General features: G+C 38.2%; 2 protein-coding genes and 1 pseudogene across 4 annotated transcripts in view; 2 read left to right on the plus strand and 1 right to left on the minus strand.

The window, feature by feature from the left end:
* The window catches only part of LOC146452434 (protein mono-ADP-ribosyltransferase PARP14-like), a 106,492-nt gene that overhangs the window by 48,308 nt on the left and 38,649 nt on the right, over positions 1–19,535 (plus strand). The gene's annotated exons all lie outside the window — the stretch shown is intronic.
* Positions 1–19,535, minus strand: part of LOC146452436 (uncharacterized) — a 73,666-nt pseudogene that overhangs the window by 38,674 nt on the left and 15,457 nt on the right.
* LOC146452440 (uncharacterized) overlaps positions 424–19,535 on the plus strand; it is a 19,154-nt gene continuing 42 nt past the window's right edge. The window contains exons 1-10 of one of the 3 annotated variants that reach the window (XM_085097836.1): positions 424–703; positions 5,948–5,988; positions 6,845–6,955; positions 9,452–9,586; positions 10,091–10,288; positions 14,037–14,336; positions 14,991–15,037; positions 16,072–16,222; positions 16,740–17,949; positions 18,017–19,535. The exon at positions 18,017–19,535 is cut by the window's right edge and continues 42 nt beyond it. In XM_085097836.1, the coding sequence (XP_084953962.1) occupies positions 5,956–5,988; positions 6,845–6,955; positions 9,452–9,586; positions 10,091–10,288; positions 14,037–14,336; positions 14,991–15,037; positions 16,072–16,222; positions 16,740–16,958 (1,194 nt within the window). In that variant the 5' untranslated portion in view covers positions 424–703; positions 5,948–5,955 and the 3' untranslated portion in view covers positions 16,959–17,949; positions 18,017–19,535. The remainder of the gene's footprint in view (positions 704–5,947; positions 5,989–6,844; positions 6,956–9,451; positions 9,587–10,090; positions 10,289–14,036; positions 14,337–14,990; positions 15,038–16,071; positions 16,223–16,739; positions 17,950–18,016) is intronic. The other 2 variants (XM_085097837.1, XM_085097839.1) reach the window with 2 other exon arrangements.

Consider the following 19,535-nt stretch of genomic DNA (forward strand, 5'->3'; position numbering starts at 1 on the left):
ACCTGAATAAAAACTTTCCTGCGTAATGCTGTAAACTGTTGCTGTGGTTGTGAGTGCAACTGTCGAACCTTTGTAGAAAACTGAAATTTATTTATCAGAATTAATTACTAACTTTTTGTTTTCGCACAACAACAAATCAAAAGTTGATAACCACTCTAAAGAATACCCTTTACCACCCAAAGCAAAAAAGCGGAGAATTTATTCAACAACTGTAAAAAAAATTATCTGTTTAGAATAGTTTTCGGCTCCGAAATAATTTTTTTCGTTTTTTTTTTCTTTCTTTTTTTTCACAAACGCGAAATGACACTTCAAACTATCGCAAAACCCGCAACTTGTCTGGGATTTGGTCCCCAGGCCTCTCCCGTTGCATTGTCGAGTCTCTCAGAACGATATTAGGGACTGGTAACTACTGTGTAACCACATTTGGCGCCATTTGGCAAACGTCGGCTGTTTTGGTTGAATTTGGTCGAGTTTTGAGACTTTTTCTTACGCTTCACGAATCCAAAGCGGAGATTTAAAGATAGTGGCTGGAAGAGATGATTCTGTGCTCGACATTGACTCAGGAAAAGGTGAAAATAATGGAGAATTTCGATTTGCTGACGAAGATGATTTTCCCCTACTGAAGACACAGACGAAGCAATTATGGACGATGTGGTTTGTGAATGTCAATGAATACGAAAATACGTGTATATGTGACAGTGAGGTAAGAACTTTATTAAAATCCTGTTAAATAATACATGTTACCTTGTGGCTGTGTGAGCATTATATGAGCTTATATGAAGATTTTCATCTGATTTATTCGGCCTTCTAAATTCTAATTTTGAATTTCAAATAGCAATTAAACAGGTAATCTGAGTTGCATTCTCCAAAAATATAAGTCTTAATGCTTGCCTTGATATTTACCATCTTTCTCGGAGATTAATTAATATATTAGAGGTGACTGATTTTGCAAGAGAAATCAAAAGGTGATTTTTTTGTGCAGAGCTACACTGTAAGTGATTTCAAAGTACTATAAAATTTGCATAATTGTACAAAGTATGACTATACAATAACAATAACAATTATTTATTATTGAAGAAAACACTTAACAAATTGTTGCTCACAATTAGTCGGGTTATTTTGAGGTGGGCAACATTTGTAAATGTTTACAACACTTAATAAGTAAATAAAAAAGAAATGACGATAACACTTTTAAAACACTTTTGTCACTGCCAGGAAAGATTAGATTTCCTAACCAAGTTTCAAAAGCTGCAATTCTTCACTTGTGAATTTTCATGTTGGCAAATTATATCCAGTTTTCGAAAGAAAAGGCTGCATGGCCTTTGCAGATTTAACAATGAAAAGAGAAAGCCTTTAGGAAGATTCAACAGCTTAAATGTGTGACAGTTGCACTAACTCATGTAAATTCACAATCACAACAAAATAATTTATTTAGTGTTCAGACCATGTGAGGACTCTGAATACCAGGTTGATATAATTATCTAGTCACGTCTGACTTGGCTGTCCATGGTGAAATCTAATTTGGCATGTTTGATTGTAAATTTGTACCATTTTTGACTCATGAATGCAGGCATGTGCAAGAACGAGTTATTGCGATCTGGGGATTTTCACTTGGTCGGCGGGTTGTTAACTTTCATGAATGCATAGTAAATGAGTTATCATAATGTAGGGAAATTTTACTCGGACATTGGTCCGAAAATTTTCCAATTTTGAGATGTTGAAAACGGTGAATCAAAAGAGGAACTTCTAAGGAATGGTTAACAGCTTTAACAGGGGAAAATCATTCATTAGCGGCAAAGTCATTTTTCTTCGATTTGTGGTTTTATCAACCTGATGAGCAGGTGGATCTCAAATCAACTTTTAATCTGCGGACTTTGGTAACGTTCAAGTGCTTCTAGGAATATAACACACAAATAATATTATTACAGGTTCTAATGTGAGTTTGTACTGAAATACTATTCTAATAGACTGATTTTTCATTTTCCGAACAGTTCTTGCAAAATGTTTGAAAAACATGCTCTGATAAATTCGCTTCAAAATTGACTTCAAATCGCTTGCAAGGTGTCTCGCGGCGAAAATTATACACTTTTGCTCTTAGGGCTACAATGCATAACAAGTTAAGACCTATCTGAGTAAATTTTTGTTTATTAAGGAAAGCTTTTTGTATATTTCCTATTTTTATTGAGGAAACTTGGCAACTAGGAATAATGTTGTGTAAACAAGGGCAGCACTAAAAGCCAGAATCAGGAAAACAGTAACTGGAAAGGAAAATCTGGAATCTGGAATCGGAAACTACAATATGAAAATAAAACATTTACTGCTAGTGAAAAAGTGAATGTTTAGTTCAAAGTAACGTCCTTGTCAAATGTAAATTTGATATTTTTCGATAGGTGACACCAGAGAATAAAACTAATTAATTAAGTCATTTCCTGCCAATGAAAAGTAAGTGTTTCTCACGGGTTTAAAACTGATCGCTCATGAACTTAAGAAAACTAATTTCATAGTCTATAAGTCACCTCTATGTTTTGCTTTGAAACTCTATTAAGACTCTATCAAAACAAGTTGAAGCGGGGTGTCCGGAAAATAGACGAAACAAAAGAGGCAGAAGATATGCATTCACGCAACTAACCACCTCTTAATAATTATTGGAAAGTCCGCCATCTGTGCGGTGTGAAGCAATTAATGTTGTCTCCGAGTCACCTCTATGTTGTCTCTCTCTGTCCCATAGGACATTGCTTCCTTTATAAAGAGTCCTTTCATATATGCCAACAAGTGAGTTTTTTATTCTGTATTTTTTACCCCAAGTCATGTATTTCGCCATTAAATATTCCTAACCGTATTCATTATAGTTTCTGATTCTGGATTCCGGATTCCGGTTTCTGTTTTCTGGATTATGGCTTTTATAATTTTAGTGCTGCCCTGTAAACAAACACATGTCCTCGCAAGCAAATTCACCCAAGTTACGCGAGAATGGAATTTCATCTAGCATTTTGAAACTTTTAGACCTTTACATGTATTTTGTTTAGTAAATTGTATTCATTGATTAGACATTCTAACTATTCTAGACTAACAGGATGCTGTTTCTTTACAACTTGCAAGTTGTGTAAATACTAATGTTTATTTATTACCAATATGCTAATTTGTTGAATTGCTGGACTAACAAGTACCGCGTTACCACTATCCTCTTCCGCATTCACGAGTTGGCTCACAGTTGATTTTTTATTGATCTATTCTTTGTGTTCCCTATGGCCTAATCATAATTAATGTCCTTGATTAATTGAATAATGTGCTCTGTTCAGTCAAGCCCTCAACCTGGAAATGACTCACAGGCCCAGTCACTTGGAAGCATGCATGTGGGGCTTATTAAGAAGCATGCTGGTTGTCTTTTTCTTCTGCTATTCTCTACATGTATAAAGAAATGTGTTCTAAACAATCATCTTTACACACTCATATCTACATGTACTGCTGTGGTTTATATTGGCAGTTAACCCACTTGTCTCATTCAAAGATAAAGAAAAAAAATGAAATTATTCTTATGATCACCTGTACTGGGTTTTTAACTAACTGCGAGCCAGTGAGGGATGCAAGCCGAGAAAACTTGTTTTATAAGTGTCATGAGTTGAGTTATCAGTCAGGTATTTTTTTATTTTACTTATTTATTTGACTTCGCCTTCAAACTTAAGACTATAAACAGAACATAACAACATGAAACAGAAAATAAACAATTACTGGGTTAAGGCAGGGTGACCACAACAGCTAGCGCCAATTACTGTGGGCCCAAAGCACTGAAAATAGCAATTAAGGTTAAGCACTCAATTGAACATGTAGGGTTAAGTGCTGACAACTTTGATTACGGTTAAGCACTCATTATATTGATGGAGTTTAAAGCATTGACTGTAGTGATAAGCATTAGCTAAAGATTAAAATAATAATGTATTTCTCTATATATGTAAGTTTAGGTTTGCCATTGCCTTGACCCACAGTTCACATGCCTCGTATATTTGTAAAACTCAACTGGACTTAAGTCTGGTATGTCCTTACGGGTACCTTCCTTTTCTTGTTTATGGCATCACCTTTAATAAAAGAGCAAGTGCTATCAGACCACAATAATTATTATGAGATTACATCACAAAGAAAAATAATGCCTTTAAGAGATAAAGCTTTGTTTAGAAGAGTACAATCATGTAAGTGCATTTTGATCAAATGCTGTGGCAAAAAGACAGTCTTGGCAAGAGGATTGGTAGTAGGAAGAATTTATTGGCGGAAATTTCTAACCTCGTTCGCAGGGTCTCTCCTCTTCACGTCCCAGGGAGTGAGAGAGGGGAGACCCTGGTTGGGGCTGGTCACGTGTCTCCCAGAGAAAAATTAGACCCAGGGAGGAGTCCTTCACTTGCTATTTTTTTGTCAAGATTTATTGTCCACTCCGAAACAAGACTTCCGCTTTGCTGTGCGAAGCCCACGCGAAAACTCATTCAACTGGCTATGTTTTTCAGTAGTCTTCATTTTGCGAGCCATTGTAGCATTAATCTGAAAGCTTAACAAAGTCCGTTGTCTCGAAGCGCTGTACTTTGGAAAATCACTGTTTATACATGACTAAATTAACCGTGGACAAACAGCGCCTTCCCCTTCAATCCATGGAGTTGTAATCGTGGTTTATTCTAGCTTTGAATGTGCTGATGAAAGATCAGATCTGAAGAACTAAGGAAGGAAACTTGAAAGGAATCGGGCCTATGTCTAACTGTTCTGAAAGGACATTCTGCAGCAATTACGCTGCTAACAGAGCGTTTCTTTCTGGAAAATATTTTAGCATAAGCGTAGTCGTTCGGTATTTAGCGTCGTTGGTTTGTTTACGTCCCCTTTTCTCTCGGGACGTAAACAAACCAACGATGCAAAATACTAGAGACGCGAACGACCACGCACATGCTGAAAGATTTGCAAGAAAGAAACGCTCTGTTAGCAGGGTTGCAACAACAAACAATACACAGGAAATAGCACATAAGCAGAACACTTTCGGAAGGAGGATGTACGGTATAACAACATGTAGATGGTAAATATTTCACGGATCTTTTTAATGAACAAAGAAAACACTTTTGAAATACCGTAATCGTTGTAAAACAATAACGAAATAACCTTTGTTCCAGTTGATGGTGTTAATTTAGTCTGCGGCTACAATGGCTCCAAGATACATTTCCGGTCACGTTTGATTCTTTCCTGGCCGTCAAATGCGGCGCGGAGGATGACTCCTCGATGCACCGCTTGACCTTAACAATGCCTGACTTTCAGAGATCATGGACTTGACGACTCTAAAAGTAGATGTGGCAAAAATTCACTTTGTGGAAGTGCGTGGCCATAAAGCTCCTCGGCTACCACCAGAAGTAGTCGATTCCCTTTGCTGTAAAGATTTCGCCAATGACTTGTATCTCCAACTGCTTTACAATGTCGATAGCAGCTCACATTCACAGATTCCCTCGCTTTATATACCTTTTTAGGGGTTTCTGAATGACCACTTGACATGACCTTTGAAACACACGCGAATCGCAAGTTGACTTGACTGGGGCATGTTTTCCCATCTCCGGTACATTTAGTATAGGCAAACTGACACTCAACCACCCCTCTCTCCAGTCATTTATTTGTAATCTCCCAGATTCTGGGAGACACGTGACCAGCCCCAACCACCGTCTCTCCTCTCTCGCTCCCTGGGACGTGAAGAGGAGAGGCCCTGGGAACGAGGTTGGGAAATTTCATGCCTTGGGAAAAATAAAGAGGTCTAGGAAAAAATGCTCAAAGCATATATTCAAGCTAATTATTGTTCTTGAATATTCAGACCTTAAAGTTTTGTGCCATTCTTACATGTACTATTAATAATTGTAATAGTTTACATGTACTTCAAACCAGTGTTTGATTTTAACTAGTCCAGTAGCTCATCTAATTAAATGTCTTTTTTCAGACTCCCAGATGGCTGTAAGGAGTATAGGACTTTCTAAACCAGTGAGTAGGATACATATTGGGCATGTATATACATGTACATACTTGTACTTTTGTCTAAAAACATTGACTACATTACTTGCAATCGGATGTTAAAATTTCGGTTGTTTAATTTTCGGACACTTTTTCCCTCATTTCGGACAATTTTTGGACAAACATTTCAGACACTGCGCTGAAACATGCCCAAAGTAAATTTACGACTAAAAAACATGAATTAGACTGAAATAAAATCTTTGAAAAGGATAGTTTTACTGTATCTTCAAGGTTTCACAGCCGGATACACCAACGAGAAAATAACACAAACCCAATCAAGCTTATGACTCAAGCAGTGTCTCAAATGCTTACCTTTCCAGTGATTAAAAGAACGACTGAGCAAAGCCGCCTAATCCGAATTCTAAACATATCATGTACATTGGCTTTGAATATGTGATGCTGTCGCCTAGAAAGTACTTTTAAAGTTTTATACTATACTGTAAAAATTTCGGACGCTTAAAAATTTCGGACGGTTTTATTTTCGGACACTTTTTTTGTCCGAAATTAAAATCGTCCGAAATTTTTTGCAAGTAATGTACTATCAAACTGTTTCTGACAATGCACTTGGGTAACCTCAGCAAGCTTCATTGATAATATACTGCATAAATTACATGTATGTAAACTGCTGAAAATCCCGGCAGCTTTATAATAATATTAATACTAACAGTGAAGAGAACTTTAACTCAGTGTTTTTAATAACTGTATTTAATATTCATTAATTAGATCATGTGAAGTATTTGTGTTTGAAAATGTCTTAGGTTATTTCTTTGACCAATCGCAATACTGGCTGTAAGTATTGATATTTAATTTACATTATTATTACCAGGAGGAAATTCAAGTTCAGATTGCAGTTTTTGCATCAAGGGCAGTTGCTGGACAAGTGTGGTACCTGCAGATTGTGATAATGAGACATGATCAAGATGATGCTACCTTTAAGGTAATTTTGTGCTTCCTGTTGGACTCATGATTTGACTAATTGTCTTATAACCAGAGGATTGAAGAGTCAGTGGTCACATTTAGATTCAGTATTGTGTTGTCGTGTTGCTTCCTTTTCACTTCACATTTAGTTTTTCTCTTCCTTAGGGAAGAATACTTCAGTTGGTTTGCAGCTCAAAGTGTTTTGTTACCCCGACAATGTTCAGTTTTAAAACAGCTGGTCCTACATGTAGTTGTTCAAAGGGTGGATAATTTTATCCACTGGATAGTTCTGGCAGATACTGTAAAAATGTGTGCAAGATTTTCATGATAGTCCTACATGTATAATTTGTGAATAGTCTTAGAGTAGAAGCATATGTCAAATTTAAGAATGGGATTGCGTGGAAAACTTTGCAAAAGAATTGGTTGGAGTATATTTGCTCTGCTGGATAGCAACTTATCCAGTGGATAAAGTTATCCGTTCTTTGAACAACTGGGGCCAGGGCAGTAAATCCTGTGTTTAAGACTAGCATGCCATCTATTGTGATTTAAAGCACAAAATATTGCATTCTTGACTCCTGAATTGGGGGGCCCACTAAACATTGTGTGGTTATTGTAAGTTATAAAGACAAATTTGTGGTTTAGGACTGCTGTTGATGTGCAAGGTAATTAAGCTGAGAGGAAGTGTAAACTTGTATGGTAACCCCTGTTTTCGAATTGGTAGACTAATAAAGTTCTTTGAACAACTGGGGCCAGGGCTGTAAATCCTGTGCTTAAGACTAGCATGCCATCTATTGTGATTTAAAGCACAAGATATTGCATTCTTGACTCCTGAACAGGGTTTGAGCTAGGAATTGATCACTGGGGGACAATTTGTCCCCTTGGCTAAAATTTTGGGGGACATTTTTATTTTTAGGGGGACAGATAAATTAATTTTTATTCAACAGTTTTTTTACATTGATACAGGCAAGCCAACAAAAACTTTTTTTTTAGCTGATCCTTGTAATACAAGAACAGTGATCAACACAAACAAGAAAAGTTAAGTTATTAGTGTCAATACTTTTTTTTCTCGTCATATTTAAACAGAGGATCAATGACTATACTTTATACTTCAAAACATTTCACAGCAGAATCTCGTCTCGGCATCCCCTTGTAAACTTCAATTCCTTTCTTAATTACTGGTAGACGTACATGTACTAATTCTTCTGTTGGTTCTAGCCCAAACATCAAAGTCCCTAACCCTAGTTTGTCAATGTTAGACTTCAGAACAGTAGCAATAGCATCTTGCATACCTTCCACACTTTGATGAGAATGATAGGTAGCATTTCCTCCCACTCGAAGATTCTTAACACTTTCGAGGCCAACTTCATCCAGAAAATTGAGTAGTGAGTCATATTTGACTGTGGTTATGTCCTCTTTGGCCAGCCAGTAGAGGGCTCTCATTGCTCTGAGGATGGCTTGCGATTGTTCTCTAAGAGCATGGCGCTGTGTGTTGCTGAATGTATCCCTCATAGCTTCTTCATTGAGAGCATCCTCATGCTCTTAACAGTCTTTATGTCTTTGCAGAGTTGAGGTTCTAAAATTTGTACACCCTTCTGCCGATACAAAGGGGTTGCCTTCTTAGATTTCCGACAAAAATAGCAGAACATCGCCTCCTTTTCATAGTGCAACCATGTGTGGTCTCGCAACCAACTTTTCTGGAAAGTTCGTGATTTTCTCGGTTTCCTTTGATCCTCATCCGATTCTTCCTGATTAATTCACTGTTCTTCTTCTGTATCATTTTTCTGATTCAGTCTGGCTTCGATTTGTAGCGAAAAAGCTTTCTATTGTGAAATGTGACTCGAGAATGAACTTTGAAGGAACAACGTGCGGTAAAATATACTTTCCACATTCTGTTTAACTTGCAATCTCTGGGATCCCTTCGTGTCTGCTTCCGTTCGAGTTTTTTCCCTTAATTTTGAAGGAGACAAATTGTCCCCTTGGCCGTTTTTTTTAAGGGACAATTTCAATTGCAGTGTGGGATTGGCGCAATGGCGCGGCCCGGCTCAAACCCTGCCTGAATTGGGGGGCCCACTAAACATTGTGTGGTTATTGTAAGTTTTAAAAGAAGAATTTGTGGTTTAGGACTGCTGTTGATGTTTCAAGCTAATAAGCTGATAGGAAGTATAAACGTGTATGGTAACCCCTGTTTTCGAATTGGTAGACTAATTAATAAAGTGCTTTTATTGATGAAAATTTAAGTTCTATCCATGGCCGTGGAACAATTCTTTTAGTGCGTTTTAGTCATTCTTTTAAAAATCTCTGATCAATGGGCACATACAGGACTTCACTTTTACAACATGGTAGGAAATCAAGGCAATTAATTAACAAACTGTGTAAAATTTTACAGACTATATGTCTCATGAAGTATAGAATCTTGAAGTTAAAACTATGAAATTGGTTAGAAGGAAAAGAAAATTTCGAGAGTGGGAGACTTCAATACATTAATTTGACCTGATATTCTGGTCATTTTTTATAGACTGTGAAGGATCGAGAAATTGCCAGCAAGTATCACTTGTTACAGACTTTCCCATTCAGTATCTCCTCAGACATTGCCATCTCACTGAAACATCAATGCCCTGAACATTTTAAACTTACGACTGAAAATTACCAAGTGAGTTAAATAGAATTGTGTATGTAATCACATGTACTAACTTATATTGTTATTATTTTTAGCTTTTTGTATCATTTCTAACGTTGGTGTGATGTCTAATGACCTGACGGACAAAACTGAATGTAATTGTAAACTAATGTAAATTTGCTGCAGGGTGTACAGTCAAAATATTGCATCACACAGTCATACTCTTTAGAGTTATGTTGCACCTGAGGGTGTTGGCCAGGAATGAAACAATCTTTGCCTGATGGTCACCGTGGTCAAATACTCAGCAACAGAAAATGTAGAAAATTACTTGAAGAAAAAAATTCAGCTTGCTTTTGCCCTTTCACTCTACTCTGAAGCATATAAGCCACAGCAGCCCACTGACGGTTCGTTTCTGCAACCAAGACTCTTGTGGGAAACAACAACAATGATGTTTATTAACAAATAACAGCTGGTGATAGGTAGATTTTGACTGATTTTCAAAATTAGTTACTGTATTTCCTACATTTCTATCAACAGGAGGTTGACTATACCATCATTCAAAATCTCTTGCATGGTTTTTGGTTTGTGATTGAGTTCCATTTGGAACACTTGGGCAGTGAAGCCGACCAGTTTGTGGGTAATGTCTGTGTGGAACCCAAAAATTTCCCTTTGGATGTAGAATGTCCAATAAACAAGAAATTCAATCTTGGCATCTCAGAAGAGTTTGAGTTGAAGGTAAGTTATTGGTAAAAGTGATTGATGAGTGATGTGAATGGCTGTATATCATTTTAGAGGTGTAGGGCCATAGTGTTTAGTGTGTTGGTCAGTGGTTCAAGGCTGAGCATCTGCTGATCTGAAGTCTTCTAAGACCAGAAACTGAATTTTGGAAAAATTGAAATCCAGAGGTCCCTGGTTTAAAGTCCTGCTCTGGATGTTAGCTGGAGTTGTTCCTCAGTAGCTCCAAGTTTAACTCATTCGCCAGGCTTGTAAATAACCAGCTGATGGACCTGCCTCCTTCCAGTTGGGATTTGTTGATCATGTTATTGTTCAATTAAATTTAGATCATTATTTCTTTGTGAACGTTTAATGCTCAGCCTCACTGGAGCACTTGTGCTATAATCGCAATCTGCTACCCAGAGTCCTCAGGCTTTTTGGTCAGCAGGTGGGCACCAGGAGAGACTCTGGGGACATCGAAAAAATTCAAATTTTTTGATTGTCTTTTTTCCTTAACGGTTTCCATTGTTTTACCTTAGAAATCCTGCGGTAATAAAATTTGATGTCCCCAGAGTCTCTCCTGGTGACTAACCGCTTGCCAAAGAGCCTGAGGACTCTGGGTACGATGATTGCTATAATCACTGCTGAGGGTAATTAAAACAGTTTATTACTGTTGTTGTTGTTGTTGTTGTTGTTATTATTATTATTGTTATTATTATTATTATTTTAACAGCACTATTTTACACTGCTAAAAAGAAAAAGAAGAATTAAAACCAAACATTTTCGATTGATCAAGCTATCTTCAGGGTAAAAAGACTGTCCGCTACATGCACATTTTACAGTATGTGCTTCAGGTGATTCCTTATGGGAACAGTTTAGCTATCGTAAGAATGGACTTGTTTGTTCACACTGGGGCTCCAATTTGTTGGATCATTAAGCCTTCAATTATTCTGCGCTTGTGAAAAGATTTTGCCCTACAAAGGATTCACTAACTAAATGAATGGGTTGGATTCTCACGTACATGTAGAACTGGAGTTGGTGGTTTCAAATCTTGGTGTAAGCACCAACAAGGGTCTTTAACCCATTTCAGTCTTACAGTACATGTAGTACTGTTTTCTTTGCCATTTTTGTATGTGTGATGTACCATTTGAAGGGCTGGGAGCATAACCGACTTATGTCGAATTTCAGCCCGTTTTTCGATGTAGCTCGGATTTGTGCAAACTTTTGCATGTGAACCGCAATTCGATTGAAAACCATTGTCCAGTATTTTTTCACGCCGCTTTGTGTTTCGTATTAATGCCATTGAGAAATTTTACCATCTTGTAAAGATATATCGGTAACATTATAGACACTGGATGACCAAAAGGACAATGCACTGAGGATTAAATACTTGTATTCAATATACACTCGTTGTCTTTGAAACACGGCACACGAAAGCGGTGTTTTTCGCGGGAGCAACGAAAAGAATGCTGTCACGCTTTTATTTGATTCTGTTACAAACTACTACGTACGTGACAGGAATGTCCAAAATGTAAACAGTTACATCCTCCAAGAGAAAATGTGTCCATTTCCTGGCGTAAAATCCAGCTTTGTCCCGTTTGTTGACATATCACTCTTCATAACGCAAAATACTAGCATTCTACACAATTAACAGGAAGACATGTAGCCATTTCAACGATTAACAACGATTAACAACGATTAACGGCAGTTCTATTAAAAAGGTAAAGACTATCTATTCTTTTTTACCAGCAGTCGGTGTTAACTGTTGAAAATCTATGTTAATCGTACTTTTATTGAATCATTGCTTTGAAATTGTCAAGTTAATCGTTACATACCGAATTTCAAGCCTGGCAAACCACAACTAAGGCTTGCAAAACACCTTGCACATGGCGGGATTTGTCTCTGATGCTCCCGCGGGATTTGATAATCGATTTGAAAAATTCATCACGGCACAGTCATCACTACCAAGGAGGGATTCTTTGGACAACATTTCCACCAGTTCCTGTGAACTGCATTCCTCAATTTCATAACTTTTCAAAAGATCCATAGATGTCGGTGCGTTTACAAACTTCACCAAACAAAAGCGAAACCAACTAGCCAGTACGATACGCAAGTTGTTTATCCCGACTGCCTTGATCTATTTTGGGCTTGTTACAACCCGCAAAAGCAAACCATGATATCATCTCAAACGTTACTTATAGAAACAACAACTGGTGCGACTAAACACGGCTCGTGGACAGTGGAAACTTTTAGCCTTATGATAATTTGGAAAACGAGTCTGACGTGGACAAAACCTATCAAAAATTTGCCTTCCAAGCGCGTTCACTTGTAGACAAGCAAACTATCAAATACCCCTCCCCCTCCCCCGGACTCAATGTTGTCTTTTGGGTCACGAACAGTTTCCAGGCAAGCATCACTTCCCACATCAACATTGCATAAGGGGGAGGGAGGAAGGGAGAAGTAACTGTTGTAGAATTATGAAGGGAGAAACAGTAAGTGAGTGGTTTTTTGGCTGTCTGTGTTCGGTTCTCGATGCATAGGGGGAGGGGGTGTGAGGGAGATTAGTAAGCAAGTGGTTTTTGTTCTGTTTGTGTTTGGTTTTCTCAAGGAGTTTTGTCCACGATTGTAAAACCGCGAAATGTTTTCCAAACCAGGGAGAGCCAAAATTCGGACAAATCCGTGCGAAATCGAAAGCCGCGCTAAAATTCGACATAAGTCGGTTATGCCCTCAGACCTTCATTTAAAAGGTCTTCATGAGTGAAATTTGTTTCTCATGTCAAGATAACTGAAGGAAGTCAGGTCTTTGACAGAAATACATGTAGTTCCAAACGTCAAAGTGAAAAATTACAAAATTTCACTGATCATTTCATGGGATAGATCTACCCCCAAATTGTAGCTTAATTTGCAGTTTTTAATGCATAGAAAGTTCTGTCCAGGAGATACTGTCAGAGTCTGTAAGTGCATCAAATTGAAACATTTGAAAAATTGTAGAAGCGGTAAACCACATCATAGATACCAGGGGGTACTATTTTTTTCTTTAACCCTTTCCCGCCCAAAAGTGCCATATGGCACAAGACGCAATAATGAGCACAATATTTGGTCAATTTGTGTGAAATTTGCACAACCAAAAGATCTTGGAAAGATCTACAAATTGAAGGCATAAAATCATGCCCCCCTCCTATATGAGACTTTATTTACCACCCCTCAAACTTTTGGATTTTCTTTTCCTTTGTACGTTAAGGGTCCAGCTGATATCTGACAACAAGCAATTGACTGAGAGCTGTACATTAAGCTATAGTTTAGGGGGATACCCAGTATATACAACGAATAGGGAAATTTTCAATGTTTTTCTTCTTTCGTTTTGGAGTTTTCTCACTCTAATATGTGACCTCCTCCATCTCTGTTGGTGTGATTTATAGCACACCCCAGAAAATACCTTTTAAATGGTATATGACATGTGGTCTCCCAGTTCATAGTTAGCAATTTAGAAAAATTTGACATTTCCCTCGGGCAGGAAAGGCTAGTGGGTTACCGGCAGGAGAGGGTTAACCCTATAAGTTGTTTGTCATGCCAACCGCAGGGGATGCGTCCCCCATCATGCCAAACAATGTGGTCGTGTTTTTGTTTTGTCTGCTTATTTATTGAACGTGGAATGGTAATATTGATGGTTGATATCCCTTTGACACTAAGCCAATTAAAACCCTGTAATTACATTATCCAATGATCCAGTTTTTAATAATGATTATTATACAATGTGGTATTTCCTTAGCAGACTGATTCATCATCTCCTCGGAGCTGTGACCCTGCTAACTGGGATCCCCTTGAGTCTGGTATGCCCAGCAGGAAGGACACCACACTGTCCAGTGCAAGCAGTGGGGTCAGCAGTGGCTCCCCACTCAGCCACTCTCCTGCTGCCAGCCGATCATCAAACTCCAGTTTGTCACCTAGGCAACAGTCCCCTGTGGAGTGGCAACATGGTGTCATCTGGGGAAACTTTGTAGATGGCAACAATGCTCTGCCCCCACCCCCAGACACTGCACCAATATGGGGACCTTACCATGAAAACGAGGTACATGTAGGCTTGTTTGTAGAAAATTAGTCCTTAAGAAGCGCCTTGGTGGCTAAATAGAGCTTTTACAGTGCATAACATAATAACATTGACATTGCTGAAACAGATGTTATTTTCTGGTTTGTAAAACTCAAATCACTTGAACTGATGACCCAAAATCCCAGAAAATGGCATCTTCGCAAAGTGTTAAATTTAAAAATTTCTCTTAGTGCGGATGTGTGGGGAGGGTGTTTCGAGACATCCCTATGGGCTAGCACATTAATCTTTTAGTGCTCAAAACTGGTGGTTGTTTTGTTTCTAGATCTGCAGCTCCTGATCAACATACTACATTGCTGATTATGGCTGCCAGTTGCACTTTCTTATGGAGAATTTATCACTGCTTTTTTGAGCCCAAACAAATATTACCATTTTTCCTTGTTGTTAACCCATTAGTATAACATGCCATGTATCGCTATTTTAGTCCTTAGCATGACCAAGTTTGACTGTACACACCTGTATGTGTTTTAACTTCATCAATAAGACATAATGGCCTTTGCTTTGTTTTTAACTGATTGTCAATTACTTCTGAGTTATCGCCTTAACTACAAAATGAAATTCAGTAAACCTGTAGTGAAGCAATCAAGTAATATTTTATGATTGTTTGTCTCCATTTAGGTTTGCAAGCTCTGGCCACCATATGTTGACTTGGATGACTTTTCCAGGTAGGAAAAAGGTCCTCTTAGTAGTATGGCGGTATTATTGTGTGATTCCAAAAAAACACTTAAATTAGATGGGTGGTTATTGTGTCATGTGGTACATGTACCATTCATTCCTCTTCAATGCTTCCTTGAATTCTTGTGTATTCCAGCCGTTTCATCTCGCAACATTAGGGACCTTCACATCAGAGTAAGAGTACGAGATTGAGTACAAGTATGACTTTCAAATTTCAGACTAATCACATTCCCCAGAACTGTTACTAATTCCGGTAGTTCACTAGCACATTAGGAGGTCCAAGAAACAAGATTAACGGGACATATGGTTATTTGAACCACACAAACTAGATTTCAAAAGTCGTAGGTGTAGTAAAATCGGAAGGTCCCTATTCTCTATCAGGAGAAAGTGACCAGAATTTCTTCTGCAGTGTGCAATACGCATTTTAAGGTTAATTTGATTTGAAGATGTACATGTTCACATTAGCTTGTACATGTATAGAACAGAAATGCTTAGGCCTTTTTCTCTCATTGAGGTTGTTTGTAAAATCCTTCAATTTGGGTGAATTTGCTGAATATCACAAATCGAACATTTCGTGCTAGTCAGTACTGCTCAGCACTTTATAGTTTTGTCCACAGAAACTACCTTTAAGCATATAACACAAAGTGCTCAATAGCAATAACTTTACAACAGCACAAGTTACCCTCTTCAAGTCAACTGCGGTAGCTCATATAGGATGGGATAAATGAATGAATGAATGAATAATTAAACAAATGGGAATTTCAGGGGAAATGCTGAGAGTGGCTATTCTGTCCATTGTTTCCTGATCTAATTGGAATCTGAAAACGTTGGTCTTTATGAAGGGCGGAAAACCCTAGGAGCAAGGGAAACAACTAGCAACAAACTCAACCCACATATGGTGTCAACTCTGGGAATCAAACCCGAGCCACACTGGTGGAAGGCGAGTGTTCTCACCATTGGGCCATCCATGTCCCCCCTTTATGTTACCTGCAAAAGGTGCTAAGTGCTTGTTTATATTTGTTAGGAAAGAAGGCCAAATAAATAAAAATGAGCAGTATGCTCAGACTCTTCAGGAGTTGGAGCGTGGAAGCCCCCCAGATGCAATACTTGGTAGTGAGCTGTTACAGACGCGTGAGACTGCCGACCAAGGGAATGAGCAGAGCTGGTTGGCACAGGTAAGATGGTTGACTGCTACATGTTCAAAAACTGCTTGTTTTATGCTTCATTTTCCGGTGGTGAAAACATCAATTTAAAATGTCAGAGTGGTGTTTCTAGTCTGCTATGTCTTCATCCCTATCTGAACAACTATTGATACACTTTAGTACTGCTTGATTCAAATGAATAGTCATGATCATAAGGGCTTCCTCCAGGGGATCAAAAGTTAGAAGCATTGTGTACAGCATAATGAAAAGGGTCTCAGGACAGTCCTGCTCAGTAGCTTTCATCTCAGTCACAGTGGTCACACTTCAGGGACTCATCCAAAAACTCAAAAGTTAGAACCACCCTGTACAGGTTGATAAACATCAATGTTAGTTTTTGATCTCACTGCCCGCGTTGGTTTTGACGATTTTCAGTTCGGTTTGACAGTTGACTGTCTGCTTCGAGTCTTGATTCGCGACTCGATCCTGCATTCGCATGCGATTCTCGACTCTATCCTTTATACTCGATACTCATGCGATCCATTTCTTACAGGACGCCTCCCATCACGGCCTTACTATTGACAGCCTCGAGAGCCAAGCTGAGAAAAAGAAGAAAACGAAGGAGGAACACAGGCGGCTGCTTCAGGAGCGTAGAAGCCTCCTGCAGCAGCAGGATAGGGCAAAACAGGAAAGAGATGATCGTAAACTTGCCGAGGAACTGGCCTACAATGACCTCAAGGCCGCGCGCCAGGCTGCCGGGTTTGTTTCCTGACCCCAGGTGCATTATGAAGCCATACCCCAGTGTGATCTCCCGGGGGCCCCCATGAGGCTGGGGGGCTTCAGTAGCCAGGCCGGAAGTGACATCTCTGGAGAGCTCGATGCATTCAGCGGGCTAAGCAGCTTCCGTGGGTCTTGGGCGTCCCCATTGGCTAATAATGATGAGGTCATCGATGCATCAAAGATGACATCAGGCAATGGGGACATTCGGGTGCAGGAGTAAAGTGACGACACCACTGTTCATTAAGCAGTCTTTTGTGTAACTGATTATTGGTCAAAGCGTGTTTCTGTGTCCCATAGGCTAGATCAGGAAATCCAACCGAGTGGTTAAGTACGGGGTTTTTTTGTTTTAGGCGTTTTATCGCTTTTTTTTTTTTTTTTTACCGTGTGTTTGATTAGGGCCAGTCTGACTGGATGTGTTTGACTTTCGTGTTGCAATTTTTTTTAAAAATTTCATTTTCAGTGTCGGCCAGTGGTGTAGGCTTTCAATGAAAAATCTGTTCAGGTTTTTCAGGAAAATGAACGCTTCGGTCTAAATTTAATCTTTTGAGAAGGATCGTGTGAGATTTTTTTTTCTCTTTGTAGACTGCGATAAAAAAAAAAAAAAAAAAAAAAAAAAAATCATCAGCCTTTTGGCTTCTCACGTCAAGGGAAACATACCCTAGCTTTGCGTTGAGTTCATGTTTAAGATGTGACACGGCTAGGTCATCAGGTGTGCACGTGATCAATATTAAATGGAGTGACAAGCATTAGAACAAAAAACAAAACGTTACATGACGCTCCATCGAGTCTTAATTTCCAAAAAATTATGTTTGATGTGAATCAATTTGACAAGTTTTTTGGCTATTGGCTGTTGAAATGTTAGCCATTTGTGGATTCTCTTAATAGAGTTTTACAAATTCGGGGGAAAAAAGTCACTGAAAATGGAAATCATTTGTCATTTTTAATTTTTGTGATGTGAGTTTTTCTCCTTTAAAGCCTCGCAGGTGCAAAAGTAGGAATTTGTTGTTCGAATTTTTGTGATGTGAGTTTTTCTCCTTGAAAGCCTCGCAGGTGCAAAAGTAGGAATTTGTTGTTCGAAGTCGTATACAGTGAAAGCATATTTGCTATAGTGTTGAAAAAGTTAAGATATAAATTTTTGACGAAAGTTTTTCAAACGTTTTGTCGTTGAAGAATTTACTGGCCTCCAATCGAATTTGTGGTTTAGTCACTGTAACACAGTGTAACAGTAGTATGGCGTCTTCGTGCTTAGTTCTTCATTTGTTTGTCACGCAATGCTTCAGAAGCGTTTCGTGACAAAGGAAAGAACCTCGCGAAGGAGACCAGCAGTAGTATTCAATTTTGTAGGCGAAATATTTATGACTCTTAACTGACTTTAGACATTCCTTTGTTCTTTCAAGAATTATTAGCAATCCCGTGACTAACGTGGTTTTATATATATCGTGATAAAATTGTTGTGATTTGACCACTTGACAATTTTTCGTGTCGTATTTAAGAATGGATGTGTTTCGTTTTTTTAGATTGAATTGGAATATTAAGCGAACAAGGCTGTAAAATAGAATTGTGAAGTTATATTTTTGGCTAGGTCAGCGATAAACTCAAACGATGCTTAGTTGTGTTAAATGTAATTATGGTGATTTAATCAAGTTACTTGCATTGCATTTTCGTTAGGAACGTTATTCAAGGTTGTCCAATTTTTGGTTTTGCTTTACGATATTATCGCTTTGTTTTTGTTTTTTTTTTTGATGTTTTTGTATTCGTGTTTGTCACTGTTTCAAGTAAATTCAATGTTTGTTTGTTAATTTTTGTTTTTTTTTTTTCGGTGAAATTTAATTTTGTTAGAAATAGGTTTTAGCTTTATTCAATAGTTTACAAGAAAACATAATTTTTACTCAGGGTATATGCAACTCCTTGTCGAAAAGACCAATTATTTTGTATCTCTACGTAGAATACCATTGGTTTCTATTGCAGCATTTAGGCCAGAACAATCTTCCATCTAAAAATTAAGTGACCCGCAATGCTCAAATGTGTGTTCATATTTCATCATCAGCGGTTTGAATTTTTTTAATCTTTAAGAAAAATATCTGAGTGCTGGCGTATATAAATGTCTCCGCTCTTTTCTGTGTGTATGAAGGGAGCGGGGTTTTTTTAATTCTAAAAGGCGATTTATCAGCGATATTTAGCCGATAAAAATATGTGTAAAATATTACAATCTACAGAGGTGAATAGATCGAGAAATTTTGGCGCCAAAAAAAGACTTGGCGCCACACGCCACTTTTCGCGGCATTCTGTATTTGGGCAACTCGTCATTTGCTTTTCGGCGTTGGCTTTCATTTATCCGCAGGGAAGAGTGAGTGGTTGTTGTTTTGCAAGACAAGTCAATCTACGAGTGCGTTTGTCCCAATGAATGATTGAAAGCCAAACGACCTTGAAGCAGTGGATCTGTTGTGTGATTATATCCTTGATTTTAGTGCGTTAGATAATGAAGACGACTGGAAATAGAACTGAAAAAAAAACGAAAACTCACGTTGTCATATCAGTATATTTTATTGTACAATAATTTGTATCTTGT

The sequence above is a fragment of the Pavona decussata genome, unplaced genomic scaffold (assembly GCF_977016875.1).
Source record: "Pavona decussata unplaced genomic scaffold, jaPavDecu1.1 SCAFFOLD_368, whole genome shotgun sequence".
Taxonomy (NCBI): domain Eukaryota; kingdom Metazoa; phylum Cnidaria; class Anthozoa; order Scleractinia; family Agariciidae; genus Pavona; species Pavona decussata.